The sequence below is a fragment of the Barbus barbus genome (genome assembly GCF_936440315.1).
Source record: "Barbus barbus genome assembly, chromosome: 10".
In the NCBI taxonomy this organism is placed as follows: Eukaryota; Metazoa; Chordata; class Actinopteri; order Cypriniformes; family Cyprinidae; genus Barbus; species Barbus barbus.
In genome coordinates, this window is record NC_136738.1 from 24,923,174 (window position 1) to 24,941,970 (window position 18,797).

The 18,797-nt window shown below is 39.7% G+C and overlaps 1 protein-coding gene across 2 annotated transcripts; it reads right to left on the reverse strand.

Annotated features, from left to right (window-relative positions):
* Nucleotides 1–2: 2 nt before the first annotated feature.
* On the reverse strand, nucleotides 3–18,321 carry LOC306876353 (TGF-beta receptor type-2-like). 2 transcript variants are annotated; one of them, XM_079427451.1, is made up of 7 exons: nucleotides 18,130–18,321; nucleotides 14,302–14,452; nucleotides 12,701–12,851; nucleotides 5,625–6,457; nucleotides 3,969–4,110; nucleotides 3,748–3,875; nucleotides 3–2,197 (listed from the first exon to the last, which is right to left on the reverse strand). In XM_079427451.1, the coding sequence occupies exons 2-7, from the start codon at nucleotides 14,302–14,304 to the stop codon at nucleotides 1,919–1,921; spliced, it is 1,536 nt and encodes a 511-aa protein (XP_079283577.1). In that variant the 5' UTR covers nucleotides 14,305–14,452; nucleotides 18,130–18,321; the 3' UTR covers nucleotides 3–1,918. The 2 variants fall into 2 exon arrangements, with proteins under 2 accessions (XP_079283577.1, XP_079283576.1); XM_079427450.1 differs by having other exon boundaries at nucleotides 12,701–12,903.
* Nucleotides 18,322–18,797: the final 476 nt, after the last annotated feature.

Sequence of the window (18,797 nt, forward strand, 5' to 3'; positions counted from 1 at the left end):
TTCACCCATATTTCACCCAATTGTGACTTTATTTGTTGTAATTGTATTTCACATAGTGTGGCTTAATATCGCACATTTGCAACTTTACATTGTGACTATATATTTCACAGTGTCACTTATTTATATTTTACAATGCAACTTTATTTCTTGTGATTGCTACTTCATATCTCAAAGTTTGACTCGGCATTATTTTAAATGTTAACCTTTTCACAATTACCAGTTTTATATTTATTCTGAGGCAGGTTTCTATACAAAACAGTGATTAGAAATAGTAAAAAATATAATACGGTTTTCCTTATATACTACCATTCAAACATTTGGGGTCAGTAAGGGTTTTATACTTACATTCAGCAAGGAAACATTAAATTGATGAAAAGTGACAGGTACTGTTCGTTTGCTATTTCAATTCATCAAAGAGTCATAAAAAAGTATAAAAATTTCCACAAAAAATATTAAGCAGCACAGCTTTTCAACACTGACATTAATAAGAAATGTTTCTTAAGGAACCAAATCAGCATATTAGAATGATTTCTGAAAGATTACTGCAGACTGGAGTAATGGCTGCAGAAAAATCAGCTTTGCCATTACAGGAATACATTTTAAAATATAATAAAATGGAAAACAGTGATTTTGAATTGTAATAATGTTTGGATCAAATGTAATGGATCAAATAAATGTAGCCTTGGTAAGCATAAGAACCCTTTTTCAAAAATGTAAAAACCTTTCTGACCTCAAACTTCTGAACAGTAGTGTGAAATGTAACCCAAAAATGTTGTTTAAAAAAGTCAATGGACACATTATGCATATACATTTTATAAAGTGATTACTGTACAGCTGTGAAGCCAGTTCACACTAGGAATGGGCAAAATGACATCTTTGTTTGCCTCATCTCCAGTAATGGAAAAAGCACAACAGGTTGCCATATGTTTATGTTGACATTTGCACAGAAAGTATTTATCTCCATCAGTTCTTTTTCCAGTGTGCAATCTGGTATGAATTTTCCCTGTCCCTCTGTAGAATTTGGGTGAACCTCAGATTGCTTAAAAAAAATTAAAAAATGCAGCGTAAATGCAGGCTCTTTAGAAACTAGACAAGTCAGTTTCAGGCTTTTCTCTTTGCCTGAGACCCAAGCTCATTGATGTAACAAATCATTAGCTTATTGAATCAGAAGCGAGTCTAAGGAATCTTTTAAAAGTCGCTTTTTTTCTTTTAATTAGGATAAGCTAACTGATTATAATCAATAAGTCTGGAATGAACAGGCTCATCTGAAGCAGGACACTGATGATCCCAGATAAAAAGCCTTCATTTAAAGTAATCAGGTCAGTGGTTAAAATGGGGTCAGTGCAAAGCAACTCATCCAGAGCAAAAGGAATGTCAGGCTCAGATCACATTTTGAAGTTATTCTAAAATTATTTGAAAGGACTACAATGTGTTTGAGCAATGAAATGAAACTGGCCTTTTTTATGTCTAAAAACAGCAGTTATGTTGCTGGTGTATCGTCTGTGGTTCTGTGGTTAATCAAATTGAAGTCCCCCCAAAACTGAGTTTATGGGAAGATCATGTGGATTTCATGAGTGAGTCAGAAAGGGCAATGGAAAATTGTAAATCAGAAAATTATGTGTGGTAAACATTTTTGGGAAAACATGTTAGAAATAACTGTGCTCTTAGCAGCTTTCTGCCACGTACCCTTAACTTCTCTCCACCTGCGTTAGCTGTTTTTTTCTTTTTTTCATGGCACAAAGCAGCCTTTTCATCCTTCACTACATCCGTTAACAACATTACACAAGTAAACGAGGATATGCTAGAACAGAAACCCTCTTTTGTCCGTCGGTTTAGATTAGCATTTAAAGAAAAACGGAGACCAGCTCCACATAATGATTCAATATGGATTACAAGAAGTCTGATTTTTCCAAGCAGGTCACATTTGACTTGGTTGCCTGGAGGAATCGGAGAACTGTGTGTCAGATGTAACATGCAGACGGATGCCAGTGCTGTGGTCCGTGCAGGGAGGAAGGAAGGGAAGGGATGGGCTTTGGTCCTCTGTAGATGGCAATATGGGTGTGTGGGTGCAGATGGAGTTCTCCAGCTCTTCCTGTGCCAGAGTATTAAAGCGCTCCACCACGCAGTGTGCTGTCAGACGAGCCTCCGGGTCATGATCCCAGCACTCCATTATAGTCGCACACAAGAGCTGCATGCCCTAAAACAACAGGCACAAATGTCAGTAACACATTCTAAGAAGCTTGTGAATATAATTTCAGTATGGCAGTGTCTATTTTTATTAGGATATAATGTTATATATGTTCAAATATTATAATTATTATTAATTGTATAAATGTGTGCACATGTAATAATATACATTTTAATTATATTTAAAACATGTAATAATTTGTTATTATAACAGTATACATTAAATTTATTGAGGATATATATGTAGATATAGATATATTTATATACAGGCATGGCTGTAGCGTGTGTGTGTGTGGGTGTGGTGGTGTGTTGGGGGTTGTTGTGCAAAATTTATTGCATTAAAATTTTTAAAAACTATACTTTAATATAGTTAGGGGTGGATAATTTTATCAGCTGTTTATTATTCATGCAACAATACATATTACTTTTATAGTTTTTATTAATAACCATTGCAATATAGCTGATAACATTGTCTAGTGCTCTTATGAATGTTTTTAGCTATTTACTGAATGACATAGCATAGACTTCTTCATAGCTAGTGTTTGTGCATTTCATTTCATTCTGTAACCTACTTGTTCCACAGATCTGTGTACTAGTTTTAAACGCTACTGTTTTTGATAGCGTTGATAATGTTTCTGACAGATAATATATTTTTCTGTTTACCTTACTGAATGTTGTATCCTGTCAGCAATAACCTGTTTGTGGGCTTTTTTAATTACTGTCAGTTTAAGTGCCGACGATACAGTGTTGCCAGATATTGCTATTAAAACAAACAAAAAACGAAAAATAAAAATAAACTAAATTGCTTAAAATCTTTTGCTATTAAAATAAGATAAATATATCGCTGACTCTAAACTGCAACATCTTTATTCACTTTCTAAAGTGTCCAATTATGTGAAAAAAGACGAGTCCAAACACGCTTATAGAGGCTGTGCCCACGTCCTCACAACTCTCTCAAGACTCGTTCACTCCGCAGCGATCATTTTCGTTCCACAGACACTAAACATTCTTGCTAACTAAAATACGTTATATTGGGTATATATTAAAATATATAATAATGCGTGTATGTGTGTATGTAAAAAAAAGGTGTCAATTTTTTTTTTTTTTTTTTTTTTTAAAGTAGGTACTTGTGTTTTTACATATATTAAACATCCAAAAAAGTAAATAAACTTATTTTTAAATGTGTTAAAATATCTGGCTTTTTAAAATAAATTTAAATTAATAATACTTTTAAAAATAATATTTTTTAAACTGTTTTTAAATTAAGTATGTATATTTAATAAGAAGCCTTCTATTTTAAATGTATATTTAAATGCACATATTTAAAATCAAAAATTTCTGTCTGCGCCAATAGCCTAGTGGGCAAGTGCGTTGACATATAATACCGTTGTGTTACGGGCGTCCCAAGTTCGAATCAAGGACATTTCCCCATCCTGCCCCCCTCTCTCTTTCCCACCTTGCTTCCTGTCTACTCTCCAGTGTTGTATCATAATAAAAAAAGAGTTTCAGAAATAAATTTGATGTATACCCTTATTTTGTATGTGTTTTATGAATACGCACTGGATGTGTTGTCCAGCTCTCTGGAATATCTGGTCGTCCTCTGTCTCTTAACACCAGGTCTCTCATGCTGTCTACACAAGGTTGCTCACACACCTTGGAGCCAAATGGGGGTTCGTAACTCTTTACCTCTGTTAAAAAGAAAACCAATATGCTTAAATTTTTACAGTATGTTTTAACCTCCAGCATCTTTCAAGCAAATATACATCGAGAGCTTTACTTGCCTCCTATGACGTCACACCTAGAGACCATTTCCCATAGCACCAGGGCCATGGAGTAGATATCAATCTGTTTAAAGGACTCCAAGTCCTCTAGATTCACCCTGGACTCCAGAATTTCAGGGGCCATGTAGCGTGCGGTCCCCACCTACAGAACACAGACCATGTGATTTAAATCAGACAACTGCACCAAATTAAATTATCAATGGTTTCATGTGATTTACATCTGTAACCTAAACAAATCAATCTCGTAGCTTTTATGTTACACTTAAAAAGCTTGAAGAAATTATCACTGTGCCCAGAGCAGTTCTGCCCACTCAGATGATACATTTAGAAATTATTTGATTTGGAATGGTTGTTTTATTTGTGTGTGCAACGGATGCAACATTTGAAGACTACGTCTCTGTTCCGAAACCTAAAGAGCTGCCTCCGCAGGCATCATATGCACGTTCTTTGCAACTACAAATTCTAAGGCAGAAACTATTGAAATCTGGTTCCCAGGCACTATTTATTCCACATATAATTGCTGCCTATGTACAGCAACAATCCAAGATGGCAGGTGAAGCAAACTAAATATTTATTATAAATATACACTACTGTTAAAAAGTTTAAATAAAAACATTTATTCAGCAAGGTTATAATGTTACAAAAGATTTATTTTTCAAATAAATTCAGCATTTTTGAGCGTTCTATCATGAATCATAAAAAAGTATCACGGTTTCAACAAAAATATGAAGCAGCACAACTGCTTTCAAGTTTCAACATTGATAATAAAGTACATTTTAAATATGTATATTTTCATTAAATTGTAATAAAATTTCATAATATAACCTTTTTGTTTTACTGTATTTGGGTCAAATAAATGCAGCCTTGGTGAGCAAAGACACTTATTTCAAAAGCATTTAAAAATGTTACTTACAACAAACTATTAGTAGTGTACTTATTTTCACTTAGTACCTTAAGGTATTGATAAACATGCATTATTTTACCCAAAATACATTGTTTCCTTATTCTGTGCTCTATATGTGACCCTGGACCACAAAACCAGTCTTAAGTCGCTGGGGTATATTTGTAGCAATAGCCAAAAATACATTGTATGGGTCAAAATGATCAATTTTTATTTTACGTCAAAAATCATTAGGATATTAAGTAAAGATCATGTTCCATGAAGATATTTTGTAAATTTCTTAATGTAAATATATAAAAACTTAATTTTTGATTAGTAATATGCATTGCTAAAAACTTAATTTAAACAACTTTAAAGGCGATTTTCTCTATTTTGATTTTTTTACACTCTCATATTCCAGATTTTCAAATAGTTGTATCTCGGCCAAATATTGTCTGATCCTAACAAACCATACATCAATGGAAATCTTATTTATTCAGCTTTCAGATGATGTGTAAATCTCAATTTTGAAAAACTTTAAGACACTTTAAGTCACTTTAAGACTGGTTTTGTGGTCCAGGGTCACATATATGCATATCAGAGTATTGTGTCATTGGCTTAACAACAAAAAACTTTTTTTTGTGTAAATTTACAAAAATCAGTGACCTGTGATGTTCAATTTTGTTTAGGATGCTGCCTTAGAAGGCAACTACCTATAGGTAGCAGACACTAAGGCAGCTCACTAGGTTTTGAATCAGAGCCAATATTGTGCCTACCTGTCCACTGTTGGCAAAATCATCTACGGTAAGCGAGAGGTCGAGTCGCAGAGCCAGTCCGAAATCACAGAGCGCACACTCGCTGTGGTTCTTCAGCACAATGTTGCTGCTCTTCAGATCTCTATGGGCGATGGGCACTTTTGGTGTGCCGCAGGGCGTCGTATCACTGTGCAGGTGTGCCAGGCCTCTCGCCACAGAGCCTGCCAGTGAACACAGCTCAGTCCATGTGAGGATATGACCAGCCAGAAAGTCCTGAAGGTTTCCCATGTTATAATAAGCCATGATGAGCCAGTATTGCCTCTGGGGGGTGGCAGCAGTACCGCCCCTCTCCTCAGCAGTCAGGAATTGCACTATATTCTCATGTTTTAAATTGGCATCAGAGAATATGGCTCTTTCGTTACACCATGAGGAATACTCCACTGCCGGGAAGATCTTCACTGCCACCGTTTCATACTGCCCACCCTCATTATGACTGAGCCGTGCCCGCCATACCTCTGCGAAGCGCCCCTTACCCACCAGCCCCTCCAGCTGGATTGGCAGCTGCTCTGTGTTGTGGTTTAGGTTATTGGCACAAGTCGATGAGATTTCCGAATTGACGTCATCGCTGAGGGACGGCAGCTTGCCACGGTAATTGCTACCATTTACTTGGCCCTCGGCGGGATCTAGAGATTGGTAGTGGGTGCGTCGTGGCCCCCAGTCTTTGGGTTTCTTGCCAGGCTGACGTGTGCGGTAAAGGTAAAAAGCCATGGTAGCAATGACAGCTACCAGAAGGGGTGGAACCAAGCTTATGACTACTACTGGAATGACGTCTTTAGACTTCAGCTTTGAGAATCCTGGGAAACAAAGGTGATTTAATATATTAGCACACACGGGCTCTGTTGCAGACCTCAGAGAAGTGTCTTGCTATAAAGGCAGCTGCCCTCTAAGGGAGCATGCTAACTGAAATGTTACTTTATAAGTGGTTGATTTGAATGGCATACTCAGGTAGCAACAAATAGACTGGCTCAAAAATAATTTTAGTTAGTAATATTTTTTAATAGTTTTAATAAAAAAGGTACATGACATAAATATAATGGTTAAACTAGTAGTGAGTGTATAATTATATCTATTTTTTAGGGGTGTAAATGTACACGTATTCATACCGAAAATGTTTAGGTTTGGTAAAATAGATTCAGTAATCTTTCAGTTCGGAATGCATGTGTACTGAAAATATACAACTTTTTTTTTTACCACTGTACGAGTGGAACTTCACTGGAAACTTCCAGTTTTATATATTATTAGTTTTGATAAGAAACAAAGTCTTATCTTTCAAACTATGTCAGAAAATCTTTAAATTTTTAGGAAATTCCATCAATAAATGCTGTTTTGATGCTCATTGATGTGGTGTGACAGATTGCTGTAAACGAATCAGTTCAAACGGCAGCGGAGCGTGATAATCCCTGCCTCTTTACTATTAGTTTTAACGCGAAATAAACATGAATGAACATGCCTCATGTAATCGCTTAGTCAGTTTTTCAACCGCGGAAAGGCATCAGTAAAACGTTCTTGGTTACTTACGAAACCTCAGTTCCCCGAAATGAGGGAACGAGACATTGCTATGGGAAATACATTTTCCTCGAATACTACTGAAGCCTTATTGAATCACGCCAGTGAAACTGGCCAATGGCGTTCAAGCGTGCAAAATATGCGTGGGAATACCATACTATATAAGACAGTGCTTGTACGTCATCCATTCAGAATCTTTGACTGAAGCAACTTGCATTCTAAGATCCTGAGCTCGGTGACACGGCAATAAGAGCAATGTGTCGTTCCCTCATTTTGGGGAACCCGAGAGCGTTCCCCTTCAATTCGGTCACTCTACATTGGAACGTATAAAATCCCGCCGTGTCACAGCAATGGAGCCTGGCTCGACTAAGTATGTCAAGTTTCACATCCGGAGCCGTATTGAGAGCAGCAATGAAATTGGCGCTCTTAGTAAACACAGCTCAGGTCTACAGGACCTAGTTGAAACCATGTAAGAGTCGGGGGGGGGCGCGGCAACTAGATGATGTCGCATCGCACCAGGGGCGGAGTTAACGCCGGTGAAACAGAGAATGTGAAATGGCGGCGGCTTCGGCGCTTTCACATATAGATTAGTTGAAATTGTTTAATTTCAATGAAATCATGTGTTATAATGCACGGCCGTAGTTCACGTGGTGAACTATTGTGATAAACTGTTAGGGACAGCATTGAATTGGTGGTGCATCAATACAGTGTGTATACGACCTAGTCGAAACCACTGATACACATCTCACATCATAGCTGAGGCTGAGTAGGCGTGTGCGTTGCTCGCACTGACAGCACATGCGAGGCAAGCGACGACACATCTAGTTTATAAAACCTCGCGAAAGTGCTGGGTGATGACCAGCCTGCCGCCATACAAATGTCCTGAATAGACATGCCATTTGCCCAGGCCCAGGATGACGTGAGTCTGTGGGTTGAGTGGGCCCGAACCCCTATCGGACATTCAGCGCCCTTAGAGCTGTAAGCCAAAGCAATTGCGTCAGCGATCCAGTGTGACAGCCTTTGCTTGGACACAGGCAGTCCTTTTGTGCGTCCATTGGTATTGGTCAGTTGATTGGGTCTTCGCCCCGCAATACGCACCAACTTGAAAAAGTTTTCCATTTATGTGTGTAAAGACGCCTAGTGGAAGGAGCCCTAGCCTCAGAGATAGTGTTCAACACGCGCTGAGGAAGTGCATCTGTTACTGGCAAGCTCCGTCGAGACATGAAGGCTCCATGACTCCGGATTTGGGTGCCATATCGTTCCTTGTGCTTGAGAGAGGAGGTCTCTCTTCAGTGGGATACTCCACGGGGGGGCTACCAGCATCTCCACCACTTCTGGGAACCACGGCTGATTGGGCCATTTCGGTGCCACTAACAGAACAGATTCCCTTTCCTCTCTAATTTTGCAAAGCACGCGAGGCAGAAGTTTCACTGGAGGAAAGGCATACTTGCGTACTTTCGGCCAGCTGTGAGCTAGTACATCCACTCCCAGGGGAGAGTGTGTCTGAGAATAAAACAGCGGGCAGTGAGTGTTCTCCGCTGATGCGAAGAGGTCCACCTCCGGCCTGCCGAATACACTCTAAATAATTTTGACTGTCAGAGGGTGTAATCTCCACTCCCCGTGGATTACCCCGCCCCTCGACAGTAAATCCGCGACGTAGTTCAGGCGTCCGGGGACATGTACTGCCCGGATGGAGAGGTGGTGTCAATTTGCCCACAGAAGGAGGTCTCTCGCCAGCCGCAGCAGTGGCCGCGAGTTCACAATGCCTTGGTGATTTATAAATGCTACCACTGTCATGCTGTCCGTCCTGATGAGAACGTGACGTTGAAGAATGTCTGGGAGCAAGCACTCGAGCGCTAGGTGTACAGCACGGAGCTCCAGACAGTTTATGTGCCATGACTTCTCCGTTTCTGACCACGTCCCGAAGGCTGGGCTGCCATCGCATACGGCTCCCCAGCCCGTGCTCGATGCATCTGTCGTAACATTCTCTCTCCTGATCACTTGGCGTATGCAAACAGTCGCACGTCACTTTGATGCGCAAGGTGCCCGTGCGCCATGCATTCTGTGGCACCTGGCTCTTTAGCCAGAGCTGAAGCAGTCGCATATGTAAGAGCCCTAGATTGCACACTGTCGAGGCAGCAGTCATCTGGCCGAGCGTCCTCTGAAAGCATTTTAGCGGGAAAGAACGACCTAATTTGAAGACTGTGAGAGAGCTGATCAGTTTTTGTGAGCGCTCCTCTGACAGACGTGCTTGCATATTGATTGAGTTCAGTTCCACACCTAAAAAGGAGATGTTCTGGCTCTGTACCAGCATGCTCTTTTGCATATTTACAGTCAGCCCTAAGCTCTGAATATGAGTGAGGATTCTGAGTTTGTTGCTGAGCAGCACGCTCTCTGATTGGGCTAAGACTATTGAAGTGAAGTGACATACTGCCAAGTATGGTGACCCATACTCGGAATTCGTGCTCTGCATTTAACCCATCCATCGTGCACACACACAGCAGTGAACACACACACCGTGAACACACACCCGGAGCAGTGGGCAGCCATTTATGCTGCGGCGCCCGGGGAGCAGTTGGGGGTTCGGTGCCTTGCTCAAGGGCACCTCAGTCGTGGTATTGAGGGTGGAGAGAGCGCTGTACATTCACTCCCCCCACCTACAGTCCCTGCCGGCCCGAGACTAGAACCCGCAACCTTTGGATTTCGAGTCCGACTCTCTAACCATTAGGCCACGACTTCCCCCGTCTAGCCAGTTGTCATGATAGTTCAGGATGCGCATTCCGCTCTGCTTCAGAGGAGAGAGAGCAGCGTTCATGCATTTCGTAAACGTACGAGGGGCCAGACATAAGCCAAAGGGCAGGACCGTGAATTGGTACGCTATCCCCTCGAATGCAAATCTCAGGAAGCGCCTGTGGTGGGGGGCTACCTGAATGTGGAAGGTATTCTGATTCCCCTGGCAGTGCCTGCCACGCTTCTGTGAACTGTGACAGCCGGCGAGGCAGACTGCGTAACGTGAGAGATAACTCGCCGTTGGGGGGCGGGGAGTTTAATACCACACGAGTGTGAGAGTGAGTGATGGGGGAGAGGGGAGTGAGAGGAGGAAAATTGCCCAGATATTGAGGTGAGTTTTGTATGTTTTTCGACTTTATTGCACTGCATAGTGGAACAGTCAAAACACAAATATGACAATTGCTCTCGCCACCCGCAAGAGGCAGGTGAGCGTGGTGAACACACACAGCGGCGCGAGCGGACTTCTTCAGTGGCTTGTCTTCAGCACTGGGTGCAGCTTTCCTCCTCCGAAAGACAGCATCAGGAACGCGGCTTCAATTCCGGTGCCGGTGGTCCACCGTTTCTGTCAGGGCGGGTCTCTGGGCCTTTGAGTCTTCCCGCACGCTGTGCTGAGGAGGAGCAGGAACGCGTAGGAGGTTTTGCGCCGGCGCGCTTTGGCAGGAAGTGGCTAATGGCTTTCGACTGCTTCTGCGCTCCGTGAACGTCTCCACCGCCGTTCCGAAGAGACCTGAGGGATTCACGGGAGCGTCTAGAAGGGCCGTTTTGACATACCCCACTTGGTCAGCTCCGTCCACAGAAGACAGGAGGGAGGATCCCGGATTATGCACACAACTGGTGAGCGGTGCGTTCCACAACTTTTTTATCTCGTCGTGCACCTCGGGGAAAAAGGGGCTGGGTCTCGGCGGGATGTCTTTTCGGCCGCGATCCGACTGAAGGTACCACTCGTCCAGACGGCTTCTGGCCGGCTCGGCAGGAGGCACCCACTCCAAACCGAGCTCATCCACTGCTTTGGACAGGACGCTTAGGAGCTCAACATCATTGTGATGGAGGTCCCCTGCGTCGCTGCCGTGGGGCGCAGTGTAATCCAGCGGGCTGTTGGACCACTCCTCTCTCGCAGGCGCTGCCAATGAAATGGCATCATCCTCCTCGTCAGTGCCCACCATGGCACCGAAAGACACCACATCTTCAGTGTCGGGGGAGGGGCGGAGATCAGCAGTCATGAAGCGCACTGGATGGGGACCTGCAGCAGGGGGGTGAGGCGTGGGCTCATCACCTGATCCTGACAGATCCGCATCAGAAACTCACGGCACTTTCCTCCTTGGCTCGAAATAGGCTGCAGAGGAAGAGCGCGGCAGTTAGTTGGGCGAGTTCATCCCCTTGGACGATGGCCACACAGAGCCTGAGAGTCCGGAGACTCATATCCCCGCAGTGGGGGCAGTCTGACCCCCCAAGCGCCGCCTCTGCGTGTGCGCAACCCACGCAGAATCGTCTCTGATGAACGGAGTTCGATTGGCTCCGCGCAGGAGAGGCAATCGCGAGTCATCCTTGATTCCGAAGCTCACCGGAACACAGCAGGGGAAGAGAAGGCGTGTCCGCTGCAGCGTGTAGATCACGATGAGTAGTTTTTTCTTGTTGATAGATTTCTTGTTTCTAGTAGAAGGTTGGCTGAAGAAAAAGATTCTGAATGGATGACGTACAAGCACTGCCTTATATAAAGTGGGATTCCTGCTCATATTTTGCGCGCTTGAACGCCATTGGCCAGTTTCACTGGCCTGATTCAATAAGGCTTCAGTAGTAGTCGAGGAAAATGTATTTCCCATAGCAATGTAGAAGTGACCGAATTGAAGGGGAACAGCTTATAAACAAAATGTCATGTGGCATTTCATTTACCTCAGGCAAGTCATCAGAGTCCACAGCTCGTTTGTTTTCTAGAGACTTGCTAAAATGAAGTCTAGAGAAGAGCATTTTGCGAAATGTTAGATTATATTCTCATTATATTTACGTTACTGATGTCTTAACCTATTTAATGCATGTTTAAATAAATCTGTTATGAAACAAGTTATGACAGCTACTTTGTAAATTAATATATTTCAACAACAAATACAAGTTTTATCATTTTGAAGTTAAATAACTGCACTGTACAATTTACATGTTTGCATGCTTTTTTTTTTTAAGTTGAGTACTGATTATTATATTTATAAATAAATAGTGATTAAATTTAAGTTTGTGCTGTGTTGTTAATTGTAGTAATGTAAAAGAGCTCCCTAGTTTAGAGCATAATCTGAGGTAGATTTCTATTTTTTAAGAAAACTAATTATAATTGAATTTATTTAAAGAAGGAACTATTTTTTCAGTAAACCACTGTTTATTAAAAAAGAAGCAATTTTATGTTTCGTATTTCCCCCTGCTCTTCCGAAACCATACTGAACCATGATGTCAAACTGAGGTAAGTAGCGTACCGTCATGTTTGTGTACCGTTCCACCCCTACCATTTTTTTATTTAATTTCTTTTTTTGTTTAGTATTCATCTTATTTTTATTGATACTTCTAAAGGATTTTTGGCCAAATAAAGGTATTTTACAAGGCAGCATAATCATAACACACCTTTGATACCTTAAAATGCTGTCTACGTACAATAGGAAGCTCACTTTGGAACAGATCTGTGGTTTTGGATTGCAAAGCAAAATGTTTTGGCAGAAAACAGACATTTTATCAGTGTTGAAGTATTCATTTGAACACACCATTGGCTCCTTTTTCGAAGACGAGTCTGTCGTTGCACTCATGATCTCCAATACAGCCGCAGATGAAGAGCAGGCCATCTTCAGAGTGCTGAGGTGTCATCAAACACTCTTTGGAAGAGTAGTTTGTCAGCATTATGTTCTCCAGCATATCCTGAGGATTATAACACAGTGTCCGCACACTCACGCTCACATTGTCCTTCTTCCTGCCAGAAAAAATTATATAAAAAACCCCCATCTTTTAATAGAAAAGTGACCTGATTCTTCAGAAAGATAAACACAGGCTCAAGAAAAATTTATTTTTATGTTCCTCTGATGAAATCTAGAATAAAATTGAACCAGGGAATCCCTGCTCAGAGGTGTACTTTGTTCTTTATGCCAGAGTCTAAACTTTCCTGAGGGTTATAAATGTGTTTGCTGTTTATCCAGCATTAGGGGAGTCTTTGTTTGACCCCTCTCAGAGAAGAGCCTCTCTTTTTACTCACAGCTTGCCTCTACTGCAGTCAATCAAAGTTCACCTCGATTGGCTTCCCCGAGAAGCTGTTCATAGACTGAGCAGGATGGAACTGACTTACAAGGAAATCTCTTGAAAAGCAACCCATATTACACCACAGATCCCAAGCGCTGCAAGGCAGCTAAGTTCTTATTCAGTGCGACAGTATTGAAATGTACTGGCATTTTAGTAGCAAACTTTGGAAAACATATTTCGTCCAGATAATGGTACTCGCATGTGGATTCTTCCGTTAATGAACACCATACTGAAATATTCTTGACAGAGTTTCCTGTACTATTTATTCAGTTGCACAGTGCAAAACAGAAAACGTGGTCAGTGATGTTTGATAACAGAACAAATGGTTCTTATAATTCGGTTCTTTTTAAGGAATCACAAACAAAACATCTAGCAGTGAATTCCGACTCCCGAACCAATGACTCTAATGAGCTGGTTCTTTTTAGTGAATCAAATAAATAGGCTTACAGACTGATTTTATCTAATGAATCAACCCTTATGAAAAGTAACCATGGTTTTCTGAAGCCTTATACAATTGGTAGTTGGTACACCAAAAAAATAAAAAAACAGCAAAAAAGCACGCTTACTACACATTTCTATGATAAAACCATGGTTAATTTTTTAAAAACTCTAGCACAACCATTGAAGTCTGACTGCTGAACAAAATAAATTACTCTAATAGACCGGTTCTTTTTAGTGAATCAAACACATGCAGCTTACAATTAATTAACTACTAACTAACTTACAACTAATTAAATCAGTGCAGTTAGTGTTTATATGATGACATGTAATGATACTGTATGTTTTGTCAGTGTAGTAATATATATAAATGAATACTGTACATGAATGACTTATGTTGTTACCACATCTTTTGTTTATGGTTTTTTAATACTGTATATAGTAGTTATATAGGTATTTATGCTGCCTCTAAAAAGACTATTATTGAAGTTATCGGAAGTTCTGAGATTTTAAGCCATTTAAGTGTGCAAGAACATGGAACAATTGTGTATTCAAACAGAGAACAGGGTTCATACTATCAAAAGTCATTTTTATTGCACGTCACTTATGCATATTTCAAATTTAACCATGGACTTACCATATCGCTACACACACTTCTTCAGCCAGAGTACAATAAGAGGTCAGACTGCAGTTGCTCATGCAGACGTTGTCTTCACATACGGGACTCGAGTGGTCACACCACTTACAGAGGTTAGTCTTTATGAGGGTGAAACTCTGCGCCTGCAACACTGCAATAAGGACAGCCAATAAGATTTCATACTTTATGCAGTATAAAAAATACTAGGCAACATTTTGCCAATTTTTCTTATAGCTGTAACTGAAGACTGTAGGTAGCTGATAATAAAATAATAAAACTTGTATACTAAACTTAATACAATAATTAATAAAGGTAATAAAAAATGCAGAGTAACTACAAGAAAGATGCATGACCATAAATAATAATAATAATAATAAATTAGGCCTAAACTCAACAAAAATATGTAAAAAAAAAAAGAAAAAAAGAAAAGTGTCTATGATAGCCTTGGAAAATGTATTGCCTAAAAGCAAAATAACTAAGGAGTGCAGTAAAAGCAGTCAAAATGGTCTAATGATGAATCTGGTTGCAATGCAAATTCATAAGAATCAAAGCTGTAATGACAGCTGCAATCAAGACTGTATTTAAGAGCAAATCTTTGAGCTACATGACCCATCTGGAGTTCATAAATCTCTAATTGGATTTGGATGAATGTAGTATATGGCCTGGTGTGTGTATTTGCGTGCTGGGTTGTATTTGGTTTGGTGCACACATCACTGAAAGCATGTGTATTCATGAGAGTGTCAGGAGGTCCTGTGGTTAAGTGGGATAAGCCTGAATTCCTTCCCACGCACACTGTCTCCTCTGTCCTGATAGTACCACATCATGACAATATTAATTGTTTATTAAAAGCAGATGAGGGGTGGGAGCCATTTCGCTGAAGGAGTGCAGGGACCTTACAGTAAACAGTATTAAAGGAAAGAGCAGAGATATTTGACACAGACTTCCAGATGTCCACTGATGCCAACCATCCGAATATACAAGAGAGAGAGAGAGAGGGAGGGAGAGCTCTAGCATGAAGGAGCAAGGGACATGAAGGGAGAAAGAGACAACAGAGAAAAAGAGAAAAACTGAAGAAAAAAAAAAAACTTCAGGCTAAGCACAAAAACCCCCGTTCTATAAACTTTAAAGTAATTAAACTCTGCAGCAACTGCTCCAGAAATAAATTGAAGCCAGAAGTGCTTATACTGGCCAAGTTTATAGCACAACTCCTCAGTGCTTAAGGGAAAACCAATGGCCGCGTGCTTACAAGAGATGCTGCCCTGCAATTATTTGGTTTGCACTCAAGCAAGTTTCCCCTCTTTTTACTTATTTGTAATTCATAAGTATGATGATGTATAATATTTATATAATATTTATAATATTTGGAATGTTTTCTAGTACCACCTTCAGGGTTGTTATTAAAACACTAAATAGTAATATATATAGTAGCAATTCAGTAAAATATATTTAAAATATTTAGCAAATATTTATGTGTATATTAAAGTTTTATATTATAAAATTATACTGTTTTAGTTAAAAATGTGTGTGTGTATGTATATATATATATAATACATACAAATACATTTTTATATATGTATACAGTATACACACACACTTTTTCCCCCTTCCATATACCTTTACATGCCATAAAGCATTTTCAGGGGCCCAAGTATGCAATAATCAAACTATCCCACTGGGTGGCAGATTTCCAAGTTTTTCAATTCCTTTTAAACTCAGCTTGATCCCTGAAAGCATTTCCTGATATTAAATGAATAACAGTACAGTGAACGCAGCACTCGCATAACTGTCGCATTCATGACATACAGATGTCTACAGAAGTTGTTTTTGTAGTGTTGACTGTGTTTCACACACACTCCATTTCAGTGCTAAGAAGGATGAAGGGCCTGTCCCCATTACTCACTGATAAGAGACGCAATCTGTCCTCATTGCAGTGAAATGTTTTGTTATCTCATGCCAAATAATAAGAATCAACCATTTATCATCACTGAAAACAAGATGCTTCTCCTCCACGGGTACCATGCAAACCCATGCCCACTAAGAACAACTTCTTGGACTCAAGGCAAACAAAGGAGAAAAGGAGTGTCTGTGTCCACTGAGAGGTCACTGGGGTTGAGTAAGGACCTGTCAGCATCGCACCCTCTGTTTAAGTCATTACAATATTGCCATTGTGGGCAATCATGATGACAAAGCAGAGAGATTCATCAAGGGATCTTAGATGGATGTCTTTGTATTTTTATCTAGCCTACAGTGTCTCTGTGTGCTCACAATCGCACACACTGACAGTGACCTCTCTATATTTCCCAGCTTTTTCTCAGAGGTGTTTCAGACAACAGATGGGAAATGCTAAGCAAGACTGGGAGGTGATGGTTCTCTTCTCTCCACCCACACGGTAATATTTCACAATTGTTGCTGTAAGTGGAGCTACTCTATACACACCCAAATCATTTTAAGGAAGCCCCTGCTGTGCAAAGATCATTTGGATTCTTAAGATTTGGTTTCCTTGTTGGAACTTTCCTAGCATCGTGTTGTTTTCTTGTGGTCACAGTGCATGGCATCTTTTATGCCCATTGAGAATCTGTTTTTAATTAAGACTAGTTTTTGGTGTACAATTTCACAAAATAGTCATGTATGCGGTATACTTTTCCATCTTACTTTTAAGTACTGTTCTGAAAATATAAAGGTTTTCACTGATGTCAAACTGCTGTTTATACTATACTGTGACTCTTAGACATTTTTTTAACAACATAGGAAATACGATGAACATATTATGTGTTTTGGACTTCTCTTTGTCAAGCATGATACGATCCAACTTTTTAAAATATGGTCATAATTTGATATTTCATTTCAGTAGGGATTATAAGAAGGACTATTAGGGTATTAATATGAAATATAAATATGGTAACACTTTAGTATAGGATCCAATTCTCACAGTTGCTTATTAGCATGCCTATTATTAACATTAAGCTTTTTATTAGTACTTGTAAAGCACATATTCTGCATGACCATACCCAATACCAAAACTTAACAACTACCTTACTAACTATTAATAATCAGCAAATTAGGAGTTTTGTGAGGCAAAAGTCATAGTTACTGATTTGTTAATAGTGAGAATTGGACCTTAAAATAAAGTGTGACCATTAATATTTATTCCAGAATGCTACAGTGTTAAAAATAAAAGTTCCAAAAGGTTTTTTTCCGATTATGCATTGAAGAATGATTCTGGGTTCCCCAAAGAACCTTTCAGTGAATAGTTCTTAATATATATATATATATATATATATATATATATATATACATATATATATATATATTTTTTTTTTTATTAGTGTGAAGAACATTTTAAAATTCTATCAAACTTTTTTTTTCACTGTAAAGAACCCTTTGCAGAATGGAAAGTTTCCTTGGATTTCAAATGTTCTTTCCTGGAACCAGATGGCAATAAGTCTTTATTTTTAAGACTGTAGATTATAAACTTATTTTTTCCTGCTCAAAAATAATAAAAATATATTATTTTATTTCTTATGTTACTAATGTATCATTGAACCCTTATAAAGACAAATGTGCACAAACCCACCATTTGTGGCTGTTGCTTCAACTCGCACTATTCAATCGAACTATACAACTGTATTGTTCAAGTAAACCGAACACACTTGAACTTGAATATACCGTAATTTACTGCATTTGCAGTCTCTCAGAAAACCAAAAGAGCTATATTAGATACTCTCTTCTCAGTGTCAACAAAGTTTTGCACACAAACTTCAAGACAAAGCTCTGATGCGTGGAGCCTCCAGACAATGAAAGCTTCGAGAGAAGTGAAGATCTACTTACGACAGAAACACAGAAGAACAGATGTTGGAGCCCACAATCTGCAGTCTCCGCGCCCCATAATAATACCTCACAACCCAAAGATCCCAAACTGTTGAAGCGACGCCGTTATTTTCTTTATCTGCTCGTGACAGACACAGATAAGAGAGTTCAGGACTGTGTGTGTGTGTGTGTGTGTGTGACTGAGTTCCGTGTAGGCGGATCCAGATGTTTTTAATCCAGATGTGAGTGAGAGCGGATCCGCCCAGGAACTCGCATTAATGCACGATTCACAATATATACAGAAGGAACAATGAACTAACAGCTTGTAGTGAAAAGTACAACATTTCTTTCTTTCTTTCTTTCTTTCTTTCTTTCTTTCTTTCTTTCTTTTTCTTTCTATCTCTCTTATAATAATAATAATATAAACAGGCCTAATTTAAACAAAGGGAAAAAAAACAATGAAAAAGTGACAGATTCAGCACTTTTGCTCCTCTAGATGTAAGCTAATGTATTCAAATATATTTTCAGTGTGATATTAAGACTTTTAAACACAGTTAGGAAATGCTTGAACTGTTTGCTCAGGTAAAATTGGAAAATAATCTGCAGAAATCATTCTAATAAAAGCCTATATAGCCTATTGCTGCACATCCATTCATAAGCCAAACCTATGATTGCTTTATTCAAAGTTT

Excerpts from the sequence above, each read along its gene's own strand:
- LOC306876353 (XM_079427450.1), bottom strand. The coding sequence starts at position 18,187 with ATGGGGCGCGGAGACTGCAGATTGTGGGCTCCAACATCTGTTCTTCTG. Across the intron at positions 4,111-5,624 it reads ATTTTGCCAACAGTGGACAG|GTGGGGACCGCACGCTACAT; the intron begins GTAGGCACAATA and ends TGTGTTCTGTAG. Across the intron at positions 2,198-3,747 it reads AGAGCTGGACAACACATCCA|GGCATGCAGCTCTTGTGTGC; the intron begins GTGCGTATTCAT and ends CTGTTGTTTTAG.